Source organism: Heloderma suspectum, chromosome 13, assembly GCF_057233095.1.
Source record: "Heloderma suspectum isolate Gila_16-S chromosome 13, 16-S_ref, whole genome shotgun sequence".
Lineage (NCBI taxonomy): Eukaryota > Metazoa > Chordata > Lepidosauria > Squamata > Helodermatidae > Heloderma > Heloderma suspectum.
This window is the reverse complement of record NC_139470.1, coordinates 8,984,847-9,006,002: the sequence shown is the minus strand read 5'-3', so window position 1 is coordinate 9,006,002 and position 21,156 is coordinate 8,984,847. Positions and strand designations below refer to the sequence as shown.

The 21,156-nt window shown below is 45.1% G+C and overlaps 1 protein-coding gene across 1 annotated transcript in view; it reads right to left on the bottom strand.

Annotated features, from left to right (window-relative positions):
- Nucleotides 1-21,156, bottom strand: part of TMEM132C (transmembrane protein 132C) — a 291,113-nt gene that overhangs the window by 188,879 nt on the left and 81,078 nt on the right. Inside the window, exon 3 of the mRNA XM_084820472.1 lies at nucleotides 6,064-6,952. Within this exon, the coding sequence (XP_084676598.1) occupies nucleotides 6,064-6,952 (889 nt within the window). The remainder of the gene's footprint in view (nucleotides 1-6,063; nucleotides 6,953-21,156) is intronic.

Sequence of the window (21,156 nt, the reverse complement as noted above, 5' to 3'; positions counted from 1 at the left end):
CATGTGATGAGTGGCAACACAGTGTTACGAAAAATCTGGAGATCTTTTCGCTGCTCGTTCGCCCATCCCTAGGACAAAGTCACCCAGTGAGCTTCATGGTCAAGTTGGGACTACCACCCAGATCTACCAAGTCCCAGTCCAACAGTCTAACCACTCCATTATACTGGATCTCTTATGGTCAAAGATGCATTTTGGTACATGATTCATTTCTCAGTGAATTTCGCAGTACAGTAGAATGTGCCTCTCAGATAAAGATAGCGATGTACAGTTTGTATATATCCATTCCGTCGGTGTTTCACAGATTGTCAGGCACTTTTTGCTCCATTGTCCACCCATCCACAGAATTGGTTGGTGTGTTTTTTAAGTTTACAAATTTGTGCAAATTCACATATGCATATTTGTATACGTGCACAAATTCACACATGCAAAAATGCGCAAATTGCCCCAAATGTGCTTTTTCACACTTTATCCTATGGGGGGAAATGTGCAATTTTGTCCGGCTTCCTGTCAATTTTGTGTATTTTTCTATGATAAAGTTTGCGCAACATTCAGGGAAGTTAGAAAACTGGTCCGCAAGTCTGCAGAATCCACCAAAGTGGAAAATCTGGTCCACTGCAGAATCCATGGGTTGGATTCATGAAAATCTGAACACATTTTGTTCTGTTGCAGATTTCTCTGACATTCCTAGATACAGATGTGTTTTTGTTTTCAGCCCAAACATCTGGCTTCAGACACAAGCCTTCCTCACATTGATTTCCCAGGGAGATGCAAAAGCAGAGGTGGGCAAACTTTCAAAGAAATATCATAGCCGTTTGCCAAACACACACACACACACCTCAGATGCATGACGAAGATGAAGAAGAAGAAGATTTCATTTCTATACTACACAATAGTGGAAGCTCTCTGGCTGGTTCCCAAAAATACACACCACAGTACTTAAAAAAAACAAACAAACACCATAATATAAAATCTGTAACGTACAAAATTCAAAACAATTTAAACAGCTAAAACTTTTATAATTGGATACTGGACCTGATAGAACCAACTGACTCAAATGTCCCATCAGATGCCATTGAATGCCTGAAAGGAGAGGACAGTCCTAACCTGGCATAAATGGGCTATTTATGCCTGCAATATTGCGTACATGGGTAATTCATGCCGCCATTTTGCGTATAACTCTGTGTGCATATTCACGATTGCCATGTTTTTTCATAAAATGGCAATCGTGACACCGGAGGACGGGACCTGGGTGGGTGTGGGCAGCTCAATGATTACGGGGGGGGGGAGTCGAGTGGGGGCAGGGGCTCAGCAGGAATGGCTCAGGCATGGGGGCAGGGGGGAGCCCACCAGACTCCTGGACCAAATCGAGCACCCATGCAATCCCTAATTATTAGTTCCCATATTTCATAGAAGATAGAATCTGAAAATATAGAGCAGGGGTGGGCAGCCTGTGCCCCTCCAGATGTTTTGTCCTACAACTCCCATCAGACCTAGCCAGCATAGCCAATGGTGAGGGACCATGGGAGTTGTAGGACAAAACATCTGGAGGGCCACAGGCTGCCCACCCCAGATATAGATGGTTAGGTTGTATCTTCCTTCATAAAAGAGTTTATAAAATTTACTTAGCCGGTAATTTGGTGATCTAAATACCAGGAGTATGACCCTCTCTGCTAGAAGTGAATATGACACCATTTTTGTGCAGATTTAAAAACAAAAACAAATGCGGAAACAGATAAACATGAACAGATATATGGACACAGGTGAAACTGAAATGGGCTGAAAACAGCCTCATCTAAGCATTCCAAATGATCTTCACCTAGTGAAGCTGTGAATTACATGACACCTATGTCTGTGCATCCACATGCTTCCAGCACAACATTCAAAGACGTAAGTTCTAGAGAGCCGGCTGGGGTGGGTGCTGTATCTGGAAGAGCAAGGTCTCTAACAACTCACACTTAACAATATTTTAACAAGGCACCCCCAAAGGCAAATCTAGGGACGATTAAGAACAACGATGAACTAGTGACAGGGGCCAGAAAACAGGCAGCATCTCAGGTAAATAGTTGGGACATGGCTGTTATTTCATTTTTTTTTACCATTTGGAGAAGAAAGGTTTTCAATAATGCAGATAAGCCGTGGCATTATGGAGCACTGAAAGCTGCTTTATATCAGGTCGTAGTGTTTGTTCATCTAGCGCACTGTTGTCTGATCAGACTGGAAGTGGCTGTCAAGGGTCTCGGGTAGAGAACGATATTTTCCATCACCTACTACTTGATCGTTTTTCTTATCTAGAGATGTCAGAGATTGAACCTGAGGCTTCTGTATGCAAACCCTCTGCTCGACGACAGAACTACGGTCCCTCCCCACAAGTCACGACAGCAATCCCAAATAGGAACCAAAGTGTTCAATGAATGGTTGTATGGTGGGAATAGCTTCTAGGAAACACCATCTGCTCTCTTACTGAACTACGGTCCCTCCCCACAAGTCACGACAGCAATCCCAAATAGGAACCAAAGTGTTCAATGAATGGTGGTATGGGGGGAATAGCTTCTAGGGAATGCCATCTGCTCTATTACTGAACTACGGTCCCTCCCCACAAGTCACGACAGCAATCCCAAATAGGAACCAAAGTGTTCAATGAATGGTGGTATGGGGGGAATAGCTTCTAGGAAACACCATCTGCTCTCTTACTGAACTACGGTCCCTCCCCACAAGTCACGACAGCAATCCCAAATAGGAACCAAAGTGTTCAATGAATGGTTGTATGGGGGGAATAGCTTGTAGGAAACACCATCTGCTCTCTTACTGAACTACGGTCCCTCCCCACAAGTCACGACAGCAATCCCAAATACGAACCAAAGTGCTCCATGTGTGGTGGTATGTGGGGAATAACTTCTAGGGAACACTATCTGCTGTACCACTGAACTATGGTCCCTCCACACAAGTCATGACAGTGATCCAAAACAAGCAAACAACAACAATAACAAAACCTGAGGTTTTCATTGAGAAATGAAGGACTTCTGGGGAACACCAGGTACGGAACAGAAATGTAGAGCAGCAGCCATTTTAGGATATCACCACAGCTGCTGCACAGGGTGCAATATATTTTCTTTGCTGGACATGCCAATCTTCTGTTGCATCATTTAGAAAGGTCACTGCAGCAATTATTACAAGCAGGCCCAGAAGTTCCACTCAGTGAACAGGTGTCATGCAGATTATCTCATCAACTTATCCAAAGCTGCTTCTAGGATGATTAGCTTTCTTCTCTCTTCTCACACTCATAATTTTAAAAGGTTGAAGGCAAATAATAGTGTCCACCCCTCACACACACACACACACACACACACAGCCTGAGAATTGAAAGTGAACCCTCATTATCTGTGGTTGTGCCACTCATTCTCTTTCTTTCTTTCTTTCTTTCTTTCTTTCTTTCTTTCTTTCTTTCTCTTTCTTTCTTTCTTTCTTTTCTGTTCCATGGTGGAATAGGACTTGCAACAGCTTTCTGGTACTTTAAAAAATGTGTGTCCCCTGCAGTGTCAGCTCCAAGGTTCTGGAGCGCCCTTGGGCAACACACCCTCAATGGGCCCCCTCCATCAATGAATCTACTTCCTCACCAACATCTGTTGTTGCTCCGCATCCTCTTTCTCATCATTGCTCCCACTTGCTTGCTTAATAGACATGGGGGCAGTGAGCAAGCAGGCTGTGGCATCTGCCGCTTCTCCTTCTCACCACCACCATTGTCTGGGTAAGGATAAGGGGATGGTGAAGAGGAGAAGCCATCCCAAGGGGTTCTTTTCAGAAGGCCCCTCCTGGGATGTGGGCCCTTGTCAGATGCCCAACATGTCTCCCATTCACACAGGTCCTGGTCCCCTGTTTGACCACAGATGACAGTGAGACATAGAAATGCATGTATATCAGAGACTCTCAGAGACCAGGGAGAGTTTCAGGGGCTCCTTCCTACATCAGCGGACAGACACCCCTCCTTTCTGAGTTGGCACTGGCGGGGCGACCTAGTTTAGGTGGCAGCAGCAGGAGGGAGCAGTGGCAGTCAGATCAGTGCTGGATGGCTGTGAGCCGCCATTTTAATTTCCCCAATTGCCCTGGAGCAATGTGATGCTGGGGGCCTTGTGGGAAATGATGGCAGTGACACCCAGATCCAGCTGCCCAGTACTGAGACTGATTGGAACACCATCAAAGAGAAATAAAAGGACAGTCCAGGGTGGGTATTAGTGGTGGGCCCTTCTGAGGGCTCAGCAGCTATCTGAGGGTGTGGTGTGCTGTTGCTGGGCCTGCTGGCACCTGATCCAGAAGAGGATCATGGGCAGGGATGATAGTGAACACTTAAACAATGCATGGCCCATGCCCTTAGGACACCAAAGCATATCTGCCTGTGCTAATTTTTATCTCTAGATGCAAATTTAGAAACAATCACTAGAAATAATTTCCCCTTACATTTCATAGGAGGCAAAGCCAGCAATGCATTTCTCACCCAAATATTCTCAAATTAAATAACGACTTCCATTAATTTGCGCCCTGACTCAGATCATTTCAAAACGATGGAGAAACTTCCATTGTTTTTCCCATTAGTTCTAAGCCTAATTGCTATGCAGGGGAAGAGTTGTGTGTGTGTGTGTGTGTTGGGGGGAGGGGGTGTTGCAGCATGTCGGAAGGAGAGACTGAACCCTTCCCTCTCCAGCTGCAATTCCCCTTGAAAACTGCCCCCTGCATGGCAACTAAGATGAGAAGAAGAAGAAGAAACTTTCTATTGACATCGATACTCAGTGTTCTGGAAAATATAAAACAGATTTGGGCTTTGGGACTCCATGGGCCATGGCCTAACAATGCCCCTGATTATGAACTGTATATACTCAGGCCTCAGAGCCTTTGTCAGGCATGGAATGGGACAACGATAAGCCACAATGGTCACTGTGACTGGTAGATAGCATGAAGCCTTCGGATTGGCCAGGCCTGGTATAAACATAGGACCCTGGCCTCCTAACCTTGCCTGGTCAACAGAGGAGTACTTCCTGCCTGGTTCACTTCAGGCCTTGGCTTCTGGCTCAAGCTGGCAACTGACCCCAGGGATCATTGGCTGAGCACTGCACCCCCCTGGTCTACATTCAGGTACTCCCAGGCCCGGCCCTACCACGAGGCAGAGTGAGGCAGTTGCCTCAGGCAGCCAATTTGGGGTGTCATAAAAGAGCAGCAAACTATTAGTTATTTACCTTGTTATTGTACTTCTACTGCCGTGGAGGGGGAGAGGTGATTATGACATTTTCTGCCATGTGTACCAAAATAATTCAGCTGATTTCGGGTACTATGCACCTTGACTTGGGTGGGTGGGTGGAGGGGCGCTATTTGCCACTCTGTCTCAGGAGTAAAAATGGCTTGGGCCAGCCCTGTGTACACCTGCCTATAAACCTGGCCTGGTCTTGGCAATAGGCAAATCAGAAGTAGCAATAGCGCTGTCATACTCCTTCAATTCTCTTTTAGAAATTATAGTCTCCACAGGACTTCCTGCACCAAAAACTATTTCCCCCCTCTCTATTGTTATCATCCCTGTATTGATCTGATTCATATAAGCTTGAGACATAACCATGCTCATATGTGGAATCCTTTGGGAAAGTTCCAGTCACCTGAGTCACTGGGAAAACAGTTGTCCTTTATCACTGCAGAAATACTCTTTGACTAGAAAGGCCAGAAATGGAAATAAAGGAAGTTGTCCAATATTTCCGGCTTAAACTCTTTCATCTCAGGGTGGGGAGAAGGGTCTAAGTCAGCTGAGAACAGTCACCTGGAAAACTGTTTAGGTCAATTGCCTGCCATCAACACCTGACAGCACAGAGGGTAGTAGTATCCAATGTTAGTCCTATGTAGAGTAGACCCACTAAAGTGAATGGGACTGAAGTGAACCACAACTAACTGAAGTCCCATTCATTCCAAGGGGGCTACTCTATTATTTATTTATTTCATTTCATTTCTATACTGCCCCACTGAAGCTGAAGCTCTCTAGGCAGTCTACAGCTCTATGCTACCCAGAGAACGCACGCAAGCCAGTCGTACCTCAGGATGAATTGATCCACTGTGACATTGTTGGTGACCGTCACCAAAGCGCTCACCACTTCTCCTTGTTTGATGGGTTTCGATGGGAGCCAGATAATGACATTGCTGCCCAGCCACAATTCTGTCAGTTGAGAGCTCTCCGGGGCCCGGTAGAGGCTGATGGAGCCAATCCTCTGTAAGTGGGACATGGTTTCCCCTGCCCCTTCCTTTCCTGGACGAATTGCATTACCCTTCCTTAGGTCTTCAGTGCTACACTCTCCTTTCTCATCCCCAGGCTGAATGGTGTAGTAGAGCTCCACAGAGCTTCCTTCAGACTGCTCAACTGCTTTCTTGCGGCCAGTGACAACTGTTGGTGGATTAAACCAGGCAGGCTGGAGTTCCAGGTCAGCCACACACAAACCCAGATCACCCTTCAGTCTGCAGCTGCCCCGAACTTCCCGTGTCTCCCGAAAAGCAAACACCCTCATACAAGGCAGCTGTTCCGTTGTACTATAGTCATCCCAATCTCTTCCCACAATGTAAAAAAGAACTTGGACTTTGGGCCTGGTCAAATAGACTTTTTCACTCATGATGTAGGCTTTCAGCTTCCAGTTGAATGTAAACTTGTTGGCAGATCTGAAAAGGTTTGAGGCCAACAGCAAGTCTGGGGGCACAGTGTGTTCCACGGAGAATGGCCCATAGCTAGCACTGATTACAGGTGTCTTCTTGGCTTTGTATGTAAAGAAGGTTTCCATTCGAGCTTGCAAACTTGAGTTTCTCATGAACTCCTGGTTGGCTTCTTTGAGGAAAAATGAAGTCTCAGCGCTGGAGATCTGATATCGTACAGGTAGATACGTTGGAAGGGAGGAAAATTTCTGGAGGTTGTCTGGGGTTCCGCGGCCTATGGTCACTATAGACAAAGAAGAAGGGAAGAAGAAAAAAGAACAGACAACAATAAAGATGGACCAGGCCAAAAATAATGTCCAGTTAGTTATTACTACAATGGTGCTATATCAATAAACCATGGTTGGATGGTTGGTTTTTAATCCCAGATTAGTGTAGTTTGGGTTGACTTGGAATGTACCCAAGAATTGTCCCACAGTTTTGAGCTGTAAGGAAAATCATTGACATAACCCATACAATGAATCAAATCTGCACCATTTTGGTTTACTAGTTTCCAATGTTCCATGGTATATATGCTCTGTTCTATATATGGTAAAGCATTACTTGTGTATGTTCAGTATTTACAGGGTGACATTAAGAGCTATATAGCCCTCTCAAGATTTACACAGTAACACAATGAAAACATTTAATCATCAAACAATACAAAATTGAGATAATCACAAAAGCGTACCATCTAAAACAAACATTAAGATCATAAAACCAGCAAGAGTTTTTTTTAAATCAATCTTAAAAAAGACTGAGATAATTTCAATTTAATCAGTAACAGCAAATAACCATGTTTTTAAAAGCCATTTAAAGTCACACAGTGAAGGGAGGTCAAACGTATTTCCCATAGCAGGTAGTTCCACAGTGATGGGGCCATTACTGCAAAGGCCTTTTCACTTCTGCCTGCCAGCCTGATGAACCTGACTAGAAGGCCAGAGAGCAGAGAGGCCAATCATAATGTCTGGGAGGCTTATATGGGTGTAGGTAGTCCTTCAAATAACCTGGTTCCAAGCTGTAGATGGCAGGGGTATGGAAACTGGATGTTTTAGACTACAACTCCTATCAGCCCCAGACAGGATAGCCAATGATCAAGGGTTGTGGGAGGGCACAAGGTTGCCTAGCCCCCTTATGGCCTTCAAAGGTAACAACCAGCACTTTGAATTGGGCCCAGAAGCACACTGGGGACCAGGGCTGCTGGACTGGTACAGAATCAGTAGCCAGATCTACACCTGGGGTTATATCATGACGACCCCATCATGATAACACTTTATCTCTCTTGCCCATTTATACCTTGTGGGACACACAATGACATTTGCTGCAGTATTCTGGATAATGCAGAATAAAATGCAGGAAATAACACGACAAAAGTGGCATATCGAATGTGTGATGTGCCCCAACAGTTATCAGTGAGCTTCAATGCCGCTATAAAGCAGTAGTGCAGATCTAGCCAGTGTTACATGCTCAGATCACTTGGCCCCCAGAACCAACCGGACAGCTGCATTTTCAGCTAGCTGAAGCTTCTGAACCATATTCAGAGGCAACCCTACATGCAGCCCGGGACAGTAGTCCACGCTCTGCCAACACGTCTTGAATAGTGCTGTGCTGAAAATTTCTCCCACACATTTTTCAACCATTTCACATTTTTTCACTTATTCATTTTTTTTCACATTTTTTAATCCCCCCCCCATTTTTTGGACCCTTCTCATTCAGTTTTATAGAAGAGAAATTGCTTTCGAAAATGAATTCAAAGGAGAAGAAAAATTCAAAGACATCCTCATGGGTTGGGTTCATGGTTCTTATGCCTATCTTACTCAGGAGGTGGCCAAGGAGTGTGTGTGACTGTACTGTCTTTCATTGTACAATCATCTCTCAAGCCTTCACCATTCCCCCTGCCCCCAACACAATGCCCCAGAACAACTCTAGATATGGGCCATTATGGAGGATGCAAAAGCAATGCTACAGCCCCTGTCAGGGGCGAGCCCTACCTGTGAGAAACTGTTAGAGAAGTTCTTCTCCCCCTGGAGAAATTTGGTGAAATTGTCCCCACCCCACCCCAGGATTTCTCTGCCCACAAACAGGGGGGAGAATTTCACAAGGCCATTTCTGCACAGCTCTAGTGTAGACTGAATTGTGGGACCAAGCATCTGAATGCAAAAGTTAGTACAGAAATGAGATCTACAACAAAATGTTGCTGTGTATCCTCACTTCCTACCACGAGTGTTCCTGTTTAGGGTTCCACCCTGCTTACAATGTCCTCCCTTCCAAGATACTATAAGCTGGGAGGGGCTCAAACAGGCCATTCCACTTCCCACTCTTGTTCCATTTTCCTTTTCCAACTGGCATGGTTACTAAGCATGTTGAGTCATTGCTGTTGTGTGTAGGGGGGCTGGGGGGTTGGGGGTTGGGAGGGGTTGCCCATTAGGTGTGTGTGTCTATGTGTGTATATACACATATGTGTGTATATGTGTGTTTATTTATTTATTTATTTATTTCATTTCTATACCGCCCAATAGCTGAAGCTCTCTGGGCAGTTCACAAAAATTAAAACCAAACAGCACAAAATAAAACAATTTAAAATATATAGAACATTAAAACCACAATATGTGTTTATAAGAGATTTTATTGTACTTCCCCTGAGTATGGCAATACCTCCCTCTTGTTTCTTAGTGGCCCTATTTTGGCTCCAATCTGGTCGGCACACACCACCTGAGTTCACTATTGACAGGACATGATAACCATGTTCTGCCTGTGTGATGCAGGGATGTATGAGAAATTCATTTCAGTTTGTTTTTGATCAGGATTTTACTGAGTTTGTACCTTCTGGACAGAACACAGACTCAGAAGCAACTTGTCATCAAAGTCCAGACATTTCCAATGCAATTCGCAGACCCCCTCCCCATGTGTCCATTTGAAAAATGCACATGAAAAATGCATACTTTTGAAGAAGGTGAACCATGCCCTTCAATCAATGAGAGAAGATTGCATACGTTTCCAAAAAAAATGTGCACAATTGATGTGTACATCTGGGGAAAATACACATGAAACTACACACATGGATTTTTATGTGGAAAGAAAAGACAGCAACACTCGGATAAGGATTCAGCTCGGAATGAGCTTCGAGATGGGATTCAAAGACCTTCAGCGAGCTCACATTTTGCTGATTTGCACATCCCTAGGTTGAGCTTGGCTCAGCTGAACACTCTTCTTTTAAGTGTATGGATTTGAGAATGTAAATTACCTTGTAAAGTGTCATTACAAGATTTGTGGGTCACAAAGATACTTGATACTTTTCATTGTCTCAAACGAGATTCCCACTGGCAAGGCGATTAGCATTCTTCCGAGGCCGCACAATGCAAACCCATTGGCGCCATCCACCTTTGTGTGAGTGCGGGATGGGATGCTACCAAGTGGAAAGCAATAGAGATACCTCCCTCCCTCCCTCCCTCCCTCCCTCCCTCCCTCCCTCCGTCTGTCTGTCTTTTTGTCTGTTTTCTTTTCCAGATGAGGCATGGAGGGGGCAAAGTGCAACGACAGCCATAACTTTGGAATGGTGATTTGAGGTGATGTGCCTTCATATTTAATTCATGTATGAGAATTAGATGGTAGAATCTGTTTCCTCCCAAATGTGCAAACAGCCATTAGGAGCCAGGGAAAGCAATAAAAATAGCAGCAACAAACAAGAAAAGAAAATGTGTACAGTACAAGGGCCTGCCAATGAAAATCCCATCGAGGGGTAAATTATTGCTACACATCCCTGTCCTCCTTACTTCCCCCATGACACATCAGTCCAAACTGTGCTGAGAATAGAATACTGGTTTATCACTGGATTTTATGTGTGTTGGGGGGGGCACAGCTCAGTGTGTAGAGCATCATGTGCCTTGTATCTATGGGTTAGTCCACCCTTATTTCCAGGTCATCCTCACCCAAGTTCTCTGAATTCCACCTTGAAGCTTCCGACTCGAGTCCATATCAGATTGTAAGCTTTCCTTCTTTCTTTTTGCATAAAAATCTGTGCATATTTCCATGTGTATTTCCCCCAAATGCACACATCAGTTGTATGCATTTCTTAAATGTACACATTTTGAAATGTGTGCATTTTTGAAACGTATGCATTTTTTTTAAATGTACTCAGTTTGAAATGTATACATTTTTAGATGTATGCATTTTTGAAATGTACTCATTTCAAAAACTACACATTTAGAAATGTATGCATTTTAAAATGGATGCATTTTTTTAATGTATGCATTCCATGAATCCTTGCTCCTCCAGTTTAAAGTCCAAAGTTTTAGACACGTGATACTTCTGGGTTTTTGACGCCATGTACAGCAACTTTCCATGAGTATGTGTCGGGGCTGAGCCATGGGCTGCTGTCTGAGGTGAGCCAGGAGCTGGGAATCAGGAGTCAGAGCTAAGGGAACAAGCCAGGGGATCAGAACACAACAACACACGGGAACTCATTAGAGTCGGGGGAATTGTTGTTGCTCAGGAAAAGTCCCAGCACAAACAGGAAGTCTGTTATACCTCCTCCTGTATAAGAGAGCCCAGTGGCCAGCCTGGATGACTGGGGCCAATCCAGAGCCTGGGAATACTTAACTACTCAGGGGGTGCACCAAACCTCAATACTGTGGCTCGGGATGTCCGTCACTGGGAAATTTGTATTTGTTTTGCTTTTGGCTTCATGGAGTTTTGCAGCATGTCTGACTCAGCTCACATTTGTGGGCCGAGCCATGTTTTTCTCATGAACTCTGGGAACTTTTTCTGTATTTTTAAATTTGTGCAAATAGAGATTTGCACAAATTGCAGCTGTAATGTTCATAATTTGTGCACATTCTGGCTGCAATTTGTGCAAATCTCTATTTGAGCAAATTAATAAAAAATGCAGAAAATCCACAAACTGACCTGACTCAAGGTAGATTGAGTCAGGCTAGTTCACGGAAAATGGAGTGAAGTCCAGGGCACCAAGTGAAGGGAAGCTCATTGAGCTCCACTCCCCAAACGGATTCCTCTGACATCCCTAACTGTGGCTCACCACACAAGGCAGCTTCATGGAGAGCCAAAAGTTCCTGACACAGTAGATATTCTTGACAGCTAATCAGACCTTTTCATTTAAAGGCTTAAGCACAGCTTGATTCTTACTTAACCCCGATTGCCCAAAGGTCAGTGATGAGATACCCAACAAGGTCCAGCCAGAGCCATGAAGTCTGGACATCCTGGGGAGCTTTTTATTAAAATCTCCTGGACTAGCCTAGAATATATTTGTTGGATGCTTATGAACACTCTGCTGCCATGAAGTGGAAACTGAAACCCTCATAATAATGGGGACACTCCATTTTCACCCTCCTTTGGAGAGATGAGTCTCCATCCTTTGCCAAAACAATTACTGATACCAATCAAATGTTGTAAATCTGTATGGCAAAGCTGTATGTGCCTGTTGTGCTGGAAGAAAGCCACAAACTCTACACCAATGTAATCCAAATGCAGCAGTCAAAATACATGGGGGATGGAATAAATGCACCTATAGATATATGATTAAGTTTCAGAATTTATTCCACTTCCCAATTATCCGAATTCCACCTCAAAGCTCGTTCTGACTCTTCTTGATTAAAGTGTGTTCATACACCTCTTCCAAAAGTGTGTTTCCGGTGTGAATGTTCGAAATGTATGTACTTTTTGAACACATGTTGTTTCATTTTGAGAATCATATCACAAGTGGAGGAACATAGGGACTTCAACCACAGATTGCATCCAGGTCCATGCTTGGTTCCAGGAGGTGCAAACTGGGTAAATTCTGGTCAGAAACTAACTGAAACACATTTCTCATACGTCGCTACCTACCAGCCTCCAGTCCTGGCAATGGAAGCTTAGATTGTTTGGAAGAGGAGTCTAAATCAGCTCACCAACCATCTACGGCTGTTTACTCTCCTCTAGTTCTCTGCTGGAGAAGGCAAGATGGATGAGGACAGTCAAATGGTACCTTCATATTCTTTGCAGTCTCAGTGGAGGGACAGAGTTTCGGCATTCCTCTGCTTACATATGCATACATGGGCTCAGCTGGGCTATGCAGATAGTGGGAATAACTCCTGCTGTCCCAGGTCACAGAACGCCCGGGTTTGGCCAGCTGCCTGGTATCAGCTCTGTCTTATTTGCTCCTTGCTGCCTGCCAGCGGTTGCTCTCTGCTCCAGGCCAGGTCTCCCCAGGTCTTGCTCAGTCCCTCTCGGGCTTCTGTATCAGCAGAAACAAGATAGGCCTCTCTTCTGGCAAAGACTGAATGCCATTTTGTACATTACCTTTTCTCCTACACTTAGAAGAATCACCGTGTGTGGGGGGCTGGCTGAAACATTAAACATTTTGTACACTTCAGCAGCAAGAAGGTGGGGGGAGCATTGGTGAGCATCACTCCCCTCAAAATTCCCCTTCCCCCAAATGCTCCCTCCCCCCGCATTTGGTGGCATAAGAATGGGGCTGGAAAAGTGAGCATACAAAAGGGATGTGTGACACTGAGAATTCCACTCTATTTAAGCCCAATGGGATTTTGCAGTGTTCTGATAAGCGGTGACAGACTGTAGTGGGTTTCCCCCCAATTCTGGAAATGTTCATATTTATTTGTACACATTAAATAGACACATTTTGGGGGGTCCCATGCTTTGCAAAAATGGGATCTTTTTTCCCTCTCCCTTATTATTATATTTCAGGTCTTTAAATATGTGCAAATGGGATCATGTGTTTTTTATATTATTTTTCAGGTCTTTAAATTTGTGCAAACGGGATTTTTTATATATATTATTTTCATGGCGTTAAATTTCGGCAAATGGATCATGAGTTTTTTAATATTATTTTTTCAGCTCTTTTAATTTGCACAAATGGATATATCTATATATCTATATATATCTGTATCTATCAGTGGCATTTCCTAAGTCCACCTCCCCACGATGCACCCCTGTTGTAAATACCCTTGTCAGTTTCATCCTTTCCACACACAGCTTCATTTAGCCCAACAGAGCAATATTCTTGTCAAAGAGCTTGCCCATTTCGTCCTCCACCTTGGTGCTCTACACACACACCCCTTCGCTCAGGAAGTGCCAGAGGACGTATTCTCACATATCGCTAGCATACCATCTTGTTCAGTCCTACCTAGTTCAGATCCATTTCAAATCAGGTCAGACCTTGGACAGTAAGGAGTCTAATCCAAAATAGATGAGAGAGGGGGGCAGATGTGAAATCAGATGCCTCTCCCCCAAAGCCCACCCTTCTTTTCAGAATTTGCTAAGTTTTTGAACTCATTTCAATGTCTTTGTTACTTTCATCCAGATCAGTCAAGTCTGGCCCAGAAAAGTCAAAGTTGGCTTGCCTCTTTTCTTTTCTTTTTAATGTAACCTTCACTGACCTTTGTGGCCATCCTCCATCAGGAGGCAGCTTCTGTAAGGTCATTGACCAGTAAGCAAGAGAGAAAGAGAGAGGGAGGGAGAGAGAGAGAGAAGGAGGGAGGGAGGGAGGGAGGGAGGGGGAGAAAGAGAGAGAGAGGGAAGGAGAAAGAGAGAGGGAGAGAGAAAGGGAAGGAGAGGGAGGGAGAGAGAGGGGGAGAGAGAGAAAGAGAGAGAGAGAAAGAGAGAGAGAATGAAAGAAATCGAGAAGGTGGGAGGGAGGAGGGAGGGAGGGAGAGAGAAAGAGAGAGGGAGAGGGAGAGAGGGAGAAAGAGGGAGGGAGAGAGGGAGAAAGGGGGAAGGAGGGGGAGAGAGAGGGAGGGAGGGGGAGAGAGAGAGAGAGAGGGAGAGGGAGAGAGGGAGAAAGAGGGAGGGAGAGAGGGAGGGAGGGGGAGAGAGAGGGAGGGAGGGAGAGAGGGACGGCGAAAGGGAGAGGGAGGGGAGAGAGGGAGGGAGAAAGAGAGAGGGAGAGACAAAGGGAGAGGGGGAGACAAAGGGAGAGGGAGGGAGGGAGGGAGGGAGGGAGGGAGGGAGGGAGGGAGGGAGACTTTCACAGGTTTCAATCATGGGCATTACGCAAGGCCTCCAGCCAGCCCGTACTTCAGTTGTGAGTATTAGCAGGAAGGAAGAGGAAAGACAGGTTCGTAAGATAAAAGGGCATGGATGGTTTCCAGAGTAAAAAATAAAATAAAAGGCCAGATGCTCACTGGAACACATAAATCAGAGCCAGTGGCCTGTCATGGAAAGACATTAAATCAATTCATGGCATTTAGTTTTCTAAGACTGTAACAGTCAGTCCAGTTCCATCCTCCCCTTGCATATTAGTCATGAAAGACCATTCAGGAAGAATGACAACCATAGTAAATAACTCTCTGCTCCTTAAACACTTAAACCTTCACAACTCCCTGCCCATGCTTTTCCATGTCAATGCTGATACGGTTGATGCTCCACTGTGATGCAGTCTTGAACATTTGAGCAACAGAACTGTGTTGGGTGGATGGAGCTTCAGAACATAAGAACATAAGAAGAGCCATGCTGGATCACATGTCCATCTAGTCCCGCATTCTGTTCACACAATGGCCAACCTGCTGCCCATGGGAAACCCACAAGCAGGACATGAGTGCGACAGCACCCTCCCACCCATGTTCCCCAGCAACTGGTGTACATAGGCATTCTGCCTCTGATGCTGGCAGTAGCACATAGCCATCGGGACTTGTAGCTGTTGATAGCCTTGTCCATTAATAGCTTGAACTGCAAACCTTAGGGTGAGAGGCTGGGACTGAGCCAATGTAAGTACCTAGGACTGGTGGTTTTAAGGTCGCAACGGTGCTCTTCAGGAAGAAAATAGAATCTTCAAAAGAACCACAGCTCAGTGGTAGAACACAGGTTTTTGCATGCAAAAGGTCCCAGGTCCAACCATTGGCATCTCCAGTTAAACAGATCAATTAATTAGGTGAACTACCCAAGTATTGCCGTCTCTTCAAAGTATTCAGCAGAGGATTTTTCCCCAGCTGTGCAGCTTGAGATACCTCTAACTGAAGATGCCAAGGACTGAACCTAGGACTTTCTGCATTCAAACCATGTGCTTTGCCAATGAGCTATACCAATGGTGCAACCACACTTAGAATAATGTTTACAGTTTTGGTCACTTCACTCTCTCTCTCTATATATATACATACATACATATACACACACACACACACACACACATACATACATATATATATATATGAATGAGTTGGAAACAGTGCAGAAAGGGGCAACTAAAATGATCAAGGGGCTGGAGCATCTCCCCTACAAGAGAAGCTTACAACAGCTCGGCTTGTTTAGCTTGGAAAGAAGGAGGGTCAGGGGAGACATGATCGAGGTGTACAAAATTATGCATAGTGTGGAGAAACTGGATCGGAAGACATTTTTCTCCCTCTATCATAATAATCCTATGAAGCTGGCTGGTGGGAGATTCAAGACAGATAGAAGAACTACTTCTTCACACAGCGGACAGTTAAACGATGGAATTAGCTACCACAAGTTGTAGTGATGGCCACCAATTTGGGCAGCTTTAAAAAGGGGGGTAGGCAAATTCTTGGAGGAGAAGGCTACCAATGGCTACTAGTCCTGATGGCTGTATGCTACCTCCAGTATCAGAGGCAGTGTGTCTATGTGCACCAGTTGCTGGGGAACATGAGCAGGAGGGTGCCGTTGCACTCATGTCCTGCTTGTGGGTTTTCTGTAGGCAGCTGGTTGGCCACTGTGTGAACAGAAAGCTGGACCCTTGGTCTGATCCAGCAGGGCTCTTATTATGTTCTTATAGTCCCTTTATAAAGCTGCCTTTTACTATGTTGTTTGTCCATCTAGCACAAAATTGTCAGCTCTGCCTGACAACGACTCTCCAGAGACTCAGGCAGAGTATTATTATTATTATTATTATTATTATTATTATTATTATTATTATTATTATTGCCTCATCTGCATCCTGATCCTTCTAACTGGAGAGACCAGGGACATCTCCAGGAACCTGGGAACTTCTGCATACAAAGCACGTACTCTACCACTGAGCTATGGTCTTTCCCCAAGGTAGCCCAATATGGAGCACATTAATGTACCATCACTTCAACATTCCAATTGTGAACATAGATATGAATTCTGGGGAAATACAGAGATCAACCTGGCCTGATTTCTCACCCTCTTGCCCAAGCCAGGGGGGCTGGCTGAATGGAAAACAGGGCCGTGCACCTTGGCACAGGTGCCCCACCACTGAAACCAATGGGAGTGCTGCCAAGGGAGAATTTCCACCCCCCAAGCATCTGTCTTGCATAGTTGGGATCAAGACAATAGCCTATCACCTGTGATTAGGGAGATCCGCTGGTTCTGAGCAGGGGAGAGAATGGGAGAGCTCCAACCATGTTAAGCTCAACTCCTCTGTTGCTTGTATCTCCTGCTACTTTATATGCTCTATCAACTTAACACAAATAAAATAGGTCACACCTTTATGGTACTGGGAAAAAAATCATGCAGATGTTTCCTAATCAGGTCTGCATTGTTCCGATGTTTCTCCTGTCAGACTGCTCTTTTAATGTGTTGTTTCCTTGTATTAGGCCAGCTAATTAAAGAGAGGGAGGCACAAAGGAACAGAGGAAACACTGGATCCAGTGCTGGATTTCTCCCCCTTTTCTTTCTCTTAATGGCAACACATTTTTCTCCCCCTTTCAATTAGGGCCACTGTCCATATTAGATGACTCGGATGAATTAATAGCTTAGAGGCAGCTTAAAAATAGAACTCATTTCAGAAGCAGAGACCTTGACCCTGACATCCTGGAAGCACAACTGGCTACTCTCCAGCGTGCCTCTGAGGAAAGGCTATCAGCGGTTCCTAGGTGTCTTCAGCAGAGGACTTTGGAGACCAGACCTTTGAGCCTTATTTACTGAGCCATTTTGGCAGCTTACCTTAAGAGGAAGCCACTGGTGCGTGGTGCCGCTCAGGAGAAAGAAGTGCTGCAGCTACTAAGTTAGGGTTGTACATGACTCAGGGGTGTGTGTGACAGGGTCCACCCAGTCTCAGAAAGACTCAGGCCTCCTCAGTACAAGCATCTTCTCTTTGGAGGATATAAGAAGCATGCTGATGGCTGAGACCATTTGGTCCAGCTAGGGATGGATGAGCATTTTGTTTCAGCGTACAAATCATTCAATCACTTGCCTGGCTTGCAATTCCAAATATGTACAGAGCATAGTTTTTTGGCAATTTCCTGGACTTGCAAATGCAGTTGAAAAAAAATCATATTTTGAAAGCACTTTAAAATGCACATTTACAAAATCAAACCAAACCACATTTTCACACGTTAGTCAACAGGGAAAAGTGCATACTTCTGAAAAATGCGCATGGCAATGCACACATTTCCTGTTCTAGTGAAAAGACAAACAAGTGACAAATGAGAACATGAGATGAAACGAGCTACGGAGTTGAGTTTGAAGAATCATGGTGAACTCGAGTATCCATGGTGGCACGTCATCCCCACCAGGCTAGAGCACACCCCCTACCCCAAGGCATCGTCTTTGTGGCAGAGCATCAAAGCTGCAAGTCACACCATCTTTAAGTCTAGCATCCTGGTTCACAGATGGGTCAACCAGATATTTCTGAAAAGCACATAAGGAGTAGGGATGGACAAATCTTTCAGTTTCACCCACTTCCCATTGTTCTTTTCGATCTTAAGTTCGATTCATCTCAGATTCTGATAATTCCTTCAGTCTTAAGTTCAGTTCATCCCAAATTCAAGATTTTTTTTTTAAAAGTATGTTTCAGTTCATTTTGTTTTTTCCTGCATGTTTTCCAGCAATACAAGACCCTTTTTTGAGATGGGGCTAAGCAGAACCGTTATCCCATCATCTGGACTTGCTCTCCGGCAGTTTAGAGCACAATCCTATATAAGCCTCCTGAGAAGACTTAATAGAAGAAGGCTGCGAAGGAGGCACTGTGTTGAATGGGACTTCCTCATGTGCACATGGTATGTCAGCCTTAATGTGTCTTTGCACGGCCGCAGACCTGAAAGGGGCCGTAGCTCAGTGGTAGGGCATCTGCTTTGTATGAAGGAAGTCCCAGGTTTGATCCCCAGCATCTCCAGGTAGGGCAGGAAAGAATCCTTCCTGAAACCCTGGAAAGCTGCCAGTCAGGGTTCACAATACTGGGCTTGAAGGGCCAATGGTCAGTATAAGGCAGCTTCTTAAATTGTCCTCTTTCTCGGCTTGCATTGCTCGGAATGATGGGCCTTCTGTCTACCAGACTCAATCTTGGTGTGAACCACTGAACATAGCAACCTGCTTTTCAGTCAGACCATTGGTACAGCCTATTGTAACTCGCAGCGGGTCTCTGGGAAATTCCCAGTGCTGCTATCTGGCATCAGTTGAAATCAGGGATGTCTCATCTCTTTGAGCTTGAGGGTAGAATACTAGGGACAAGTGAATGGGTGATGTTTGAGGTCACTAGGATTCTCCAAACATCACCTCACTGATCATCTTGGGCCCAATTCCCATTCAGATTTGCGATCACTGCACACTCTGTGCAAATAGAAACCTTGTGCAAATCAAGCAGCAATCGAATCGGAGATTGGCACAAATATCCCCAAATTTGCACGAATTCCCTAATCTGTGTAACTTCCCTTCACAGACTAGAGCAGGGCTGATTCAGTCTACTGAGGAAATTTGTGCCATCTTGGAAATTTGTGCAAATGGAACTGGGGATCGGGAACGAGACGAACGTGTTGGACCATCTGTGACATGTGCTCACATTCATGGTCGGGGCTTCGAACGGGACATGGTCTCATGTTTTGCGAGCAAAACTGAACTTTTTGTACATCCCTATTGATTACCATTTTGGAGAAGCTCTTGAAAGTCACATTCTGGTGCTGGGTGAGGCCAAAGCACCAGCAGATTTTAGCCTAAAATTCTTACTGCCGGCAATGAAGCCTTAGGAGAGGCATTTCAACATTTCAGAGTGGAAAAAACTGCAGAAAACCTGGGAAACCACCAAACAATTGGGGGTTGGGGGGGAGGGAGTGGCCAAGGGAAGGGGGCATGGACTTTTGAGGACCCCCCCCTCCATAGGACCAGATTGGACCCTAGGAAAGCCATCCTTGGGCCCCAGGCTTGAGTTTCAAATTTGGATTGCCCGGGATTCAAGCAGGAACCTCATGCATGCTAAGCATACACTCTGCCATGGAGCTACTCCAATTAGACTATTGGTCTGTCTAGTCCAGTATTATCATCTCAGGCTAGAATTTTTCCCAGCACTCCCACCTGAGATCATTTAACCCAAGATACCTCTGAAATTATGCATTTAAAGCAACCTTCCTTAAGCTGGTGCACTCTACACATTTTGAACTTCAACTCTCATCAGCCCCAGCTAGCATGACCTATGGTCAGGAATGCTGGGAGCTGTAGTCCAAAAACATCTGGAGAGCACCAGCTTAGATAAGTGCCCTACCACTCAGGATGGCTATGGATCCTCCTCAAATGTTGAGACTGACATTGGGGTTTTCACCCGCAGCCCCAAGTTCAGGACGACACCACTGTGGCCTGGTGGTTTTCCATAATGTAACCACTTTGCTGCATGCCAACACTGTCATCAATCAAAAGCCATTACAGTTCAGCTCAGCCACAATGAAACACCCTTGAGTTGTGAGAACCCTTTGGCACGGAGCACCCCGGGAACAAATGCAATTCAAGTTCCAGGAGAAGGCAATGGCAGTTGTCAATGTTTGCGCAGCAAGACCGTTTACCCTGGAATAAAATCCATCAGGGTGGCATGTGTGCCCCATCAGGCTAGAGCTCACCCCCTACCCCAAGGCATCATCTTTGTGGCAGAGCATCAAACCTGCAAGTCACACCACCTTTAACCACAGGCCCAAGAATTCGGGATGCTCTTCAAAGGGCAGTTCTGCTTCCCAGTCTGGCAACACTGCCAAGTCTTCCTTTAATCCCTCTATTTACTGGTAAATCTGTCACTCTCTTCAGCGGCATATTATTATTATTATTATTATCATCATCATCATCATCATCATCATTATTATTATTGGAATTCTGTTCCTTACTTGAAACCCAAAAGGATTTAGCCGCACAACGGAGCAGCCCTTAATGAGAAACTATTAAGAGGTGTTCCCCCCTCCCCAAATTCACCACCCCCAGTCCACCCTTAAGAATGAGCCTTGGCAACATGAGCTGCTGCCTGAACTTTCACCTCTTCCTTGGCAGAGAACCAGACTAAGTCAACATCCCTGGGCTGGTTTCCATTACCAGCTCCTTATTAACATACAGAAGAGTCAGATTTTTTTTCTCTCTCCCTCTTTCTTCCAAGCACCCAGCAGAACAGGAAAACTTCAGAAGACAGGGGGCCTCCCGATTGATGTCTGACTTTGGAACAGAGCTCATAAAAAGGGACTAATTAAAACCAGGTTATCAAGTGGGGAAGAATGGGGTAGATTCCTCAGAACATTCTTCCCCCCTGCCCCCCGCCCCATGCCACTAAAATTGCAC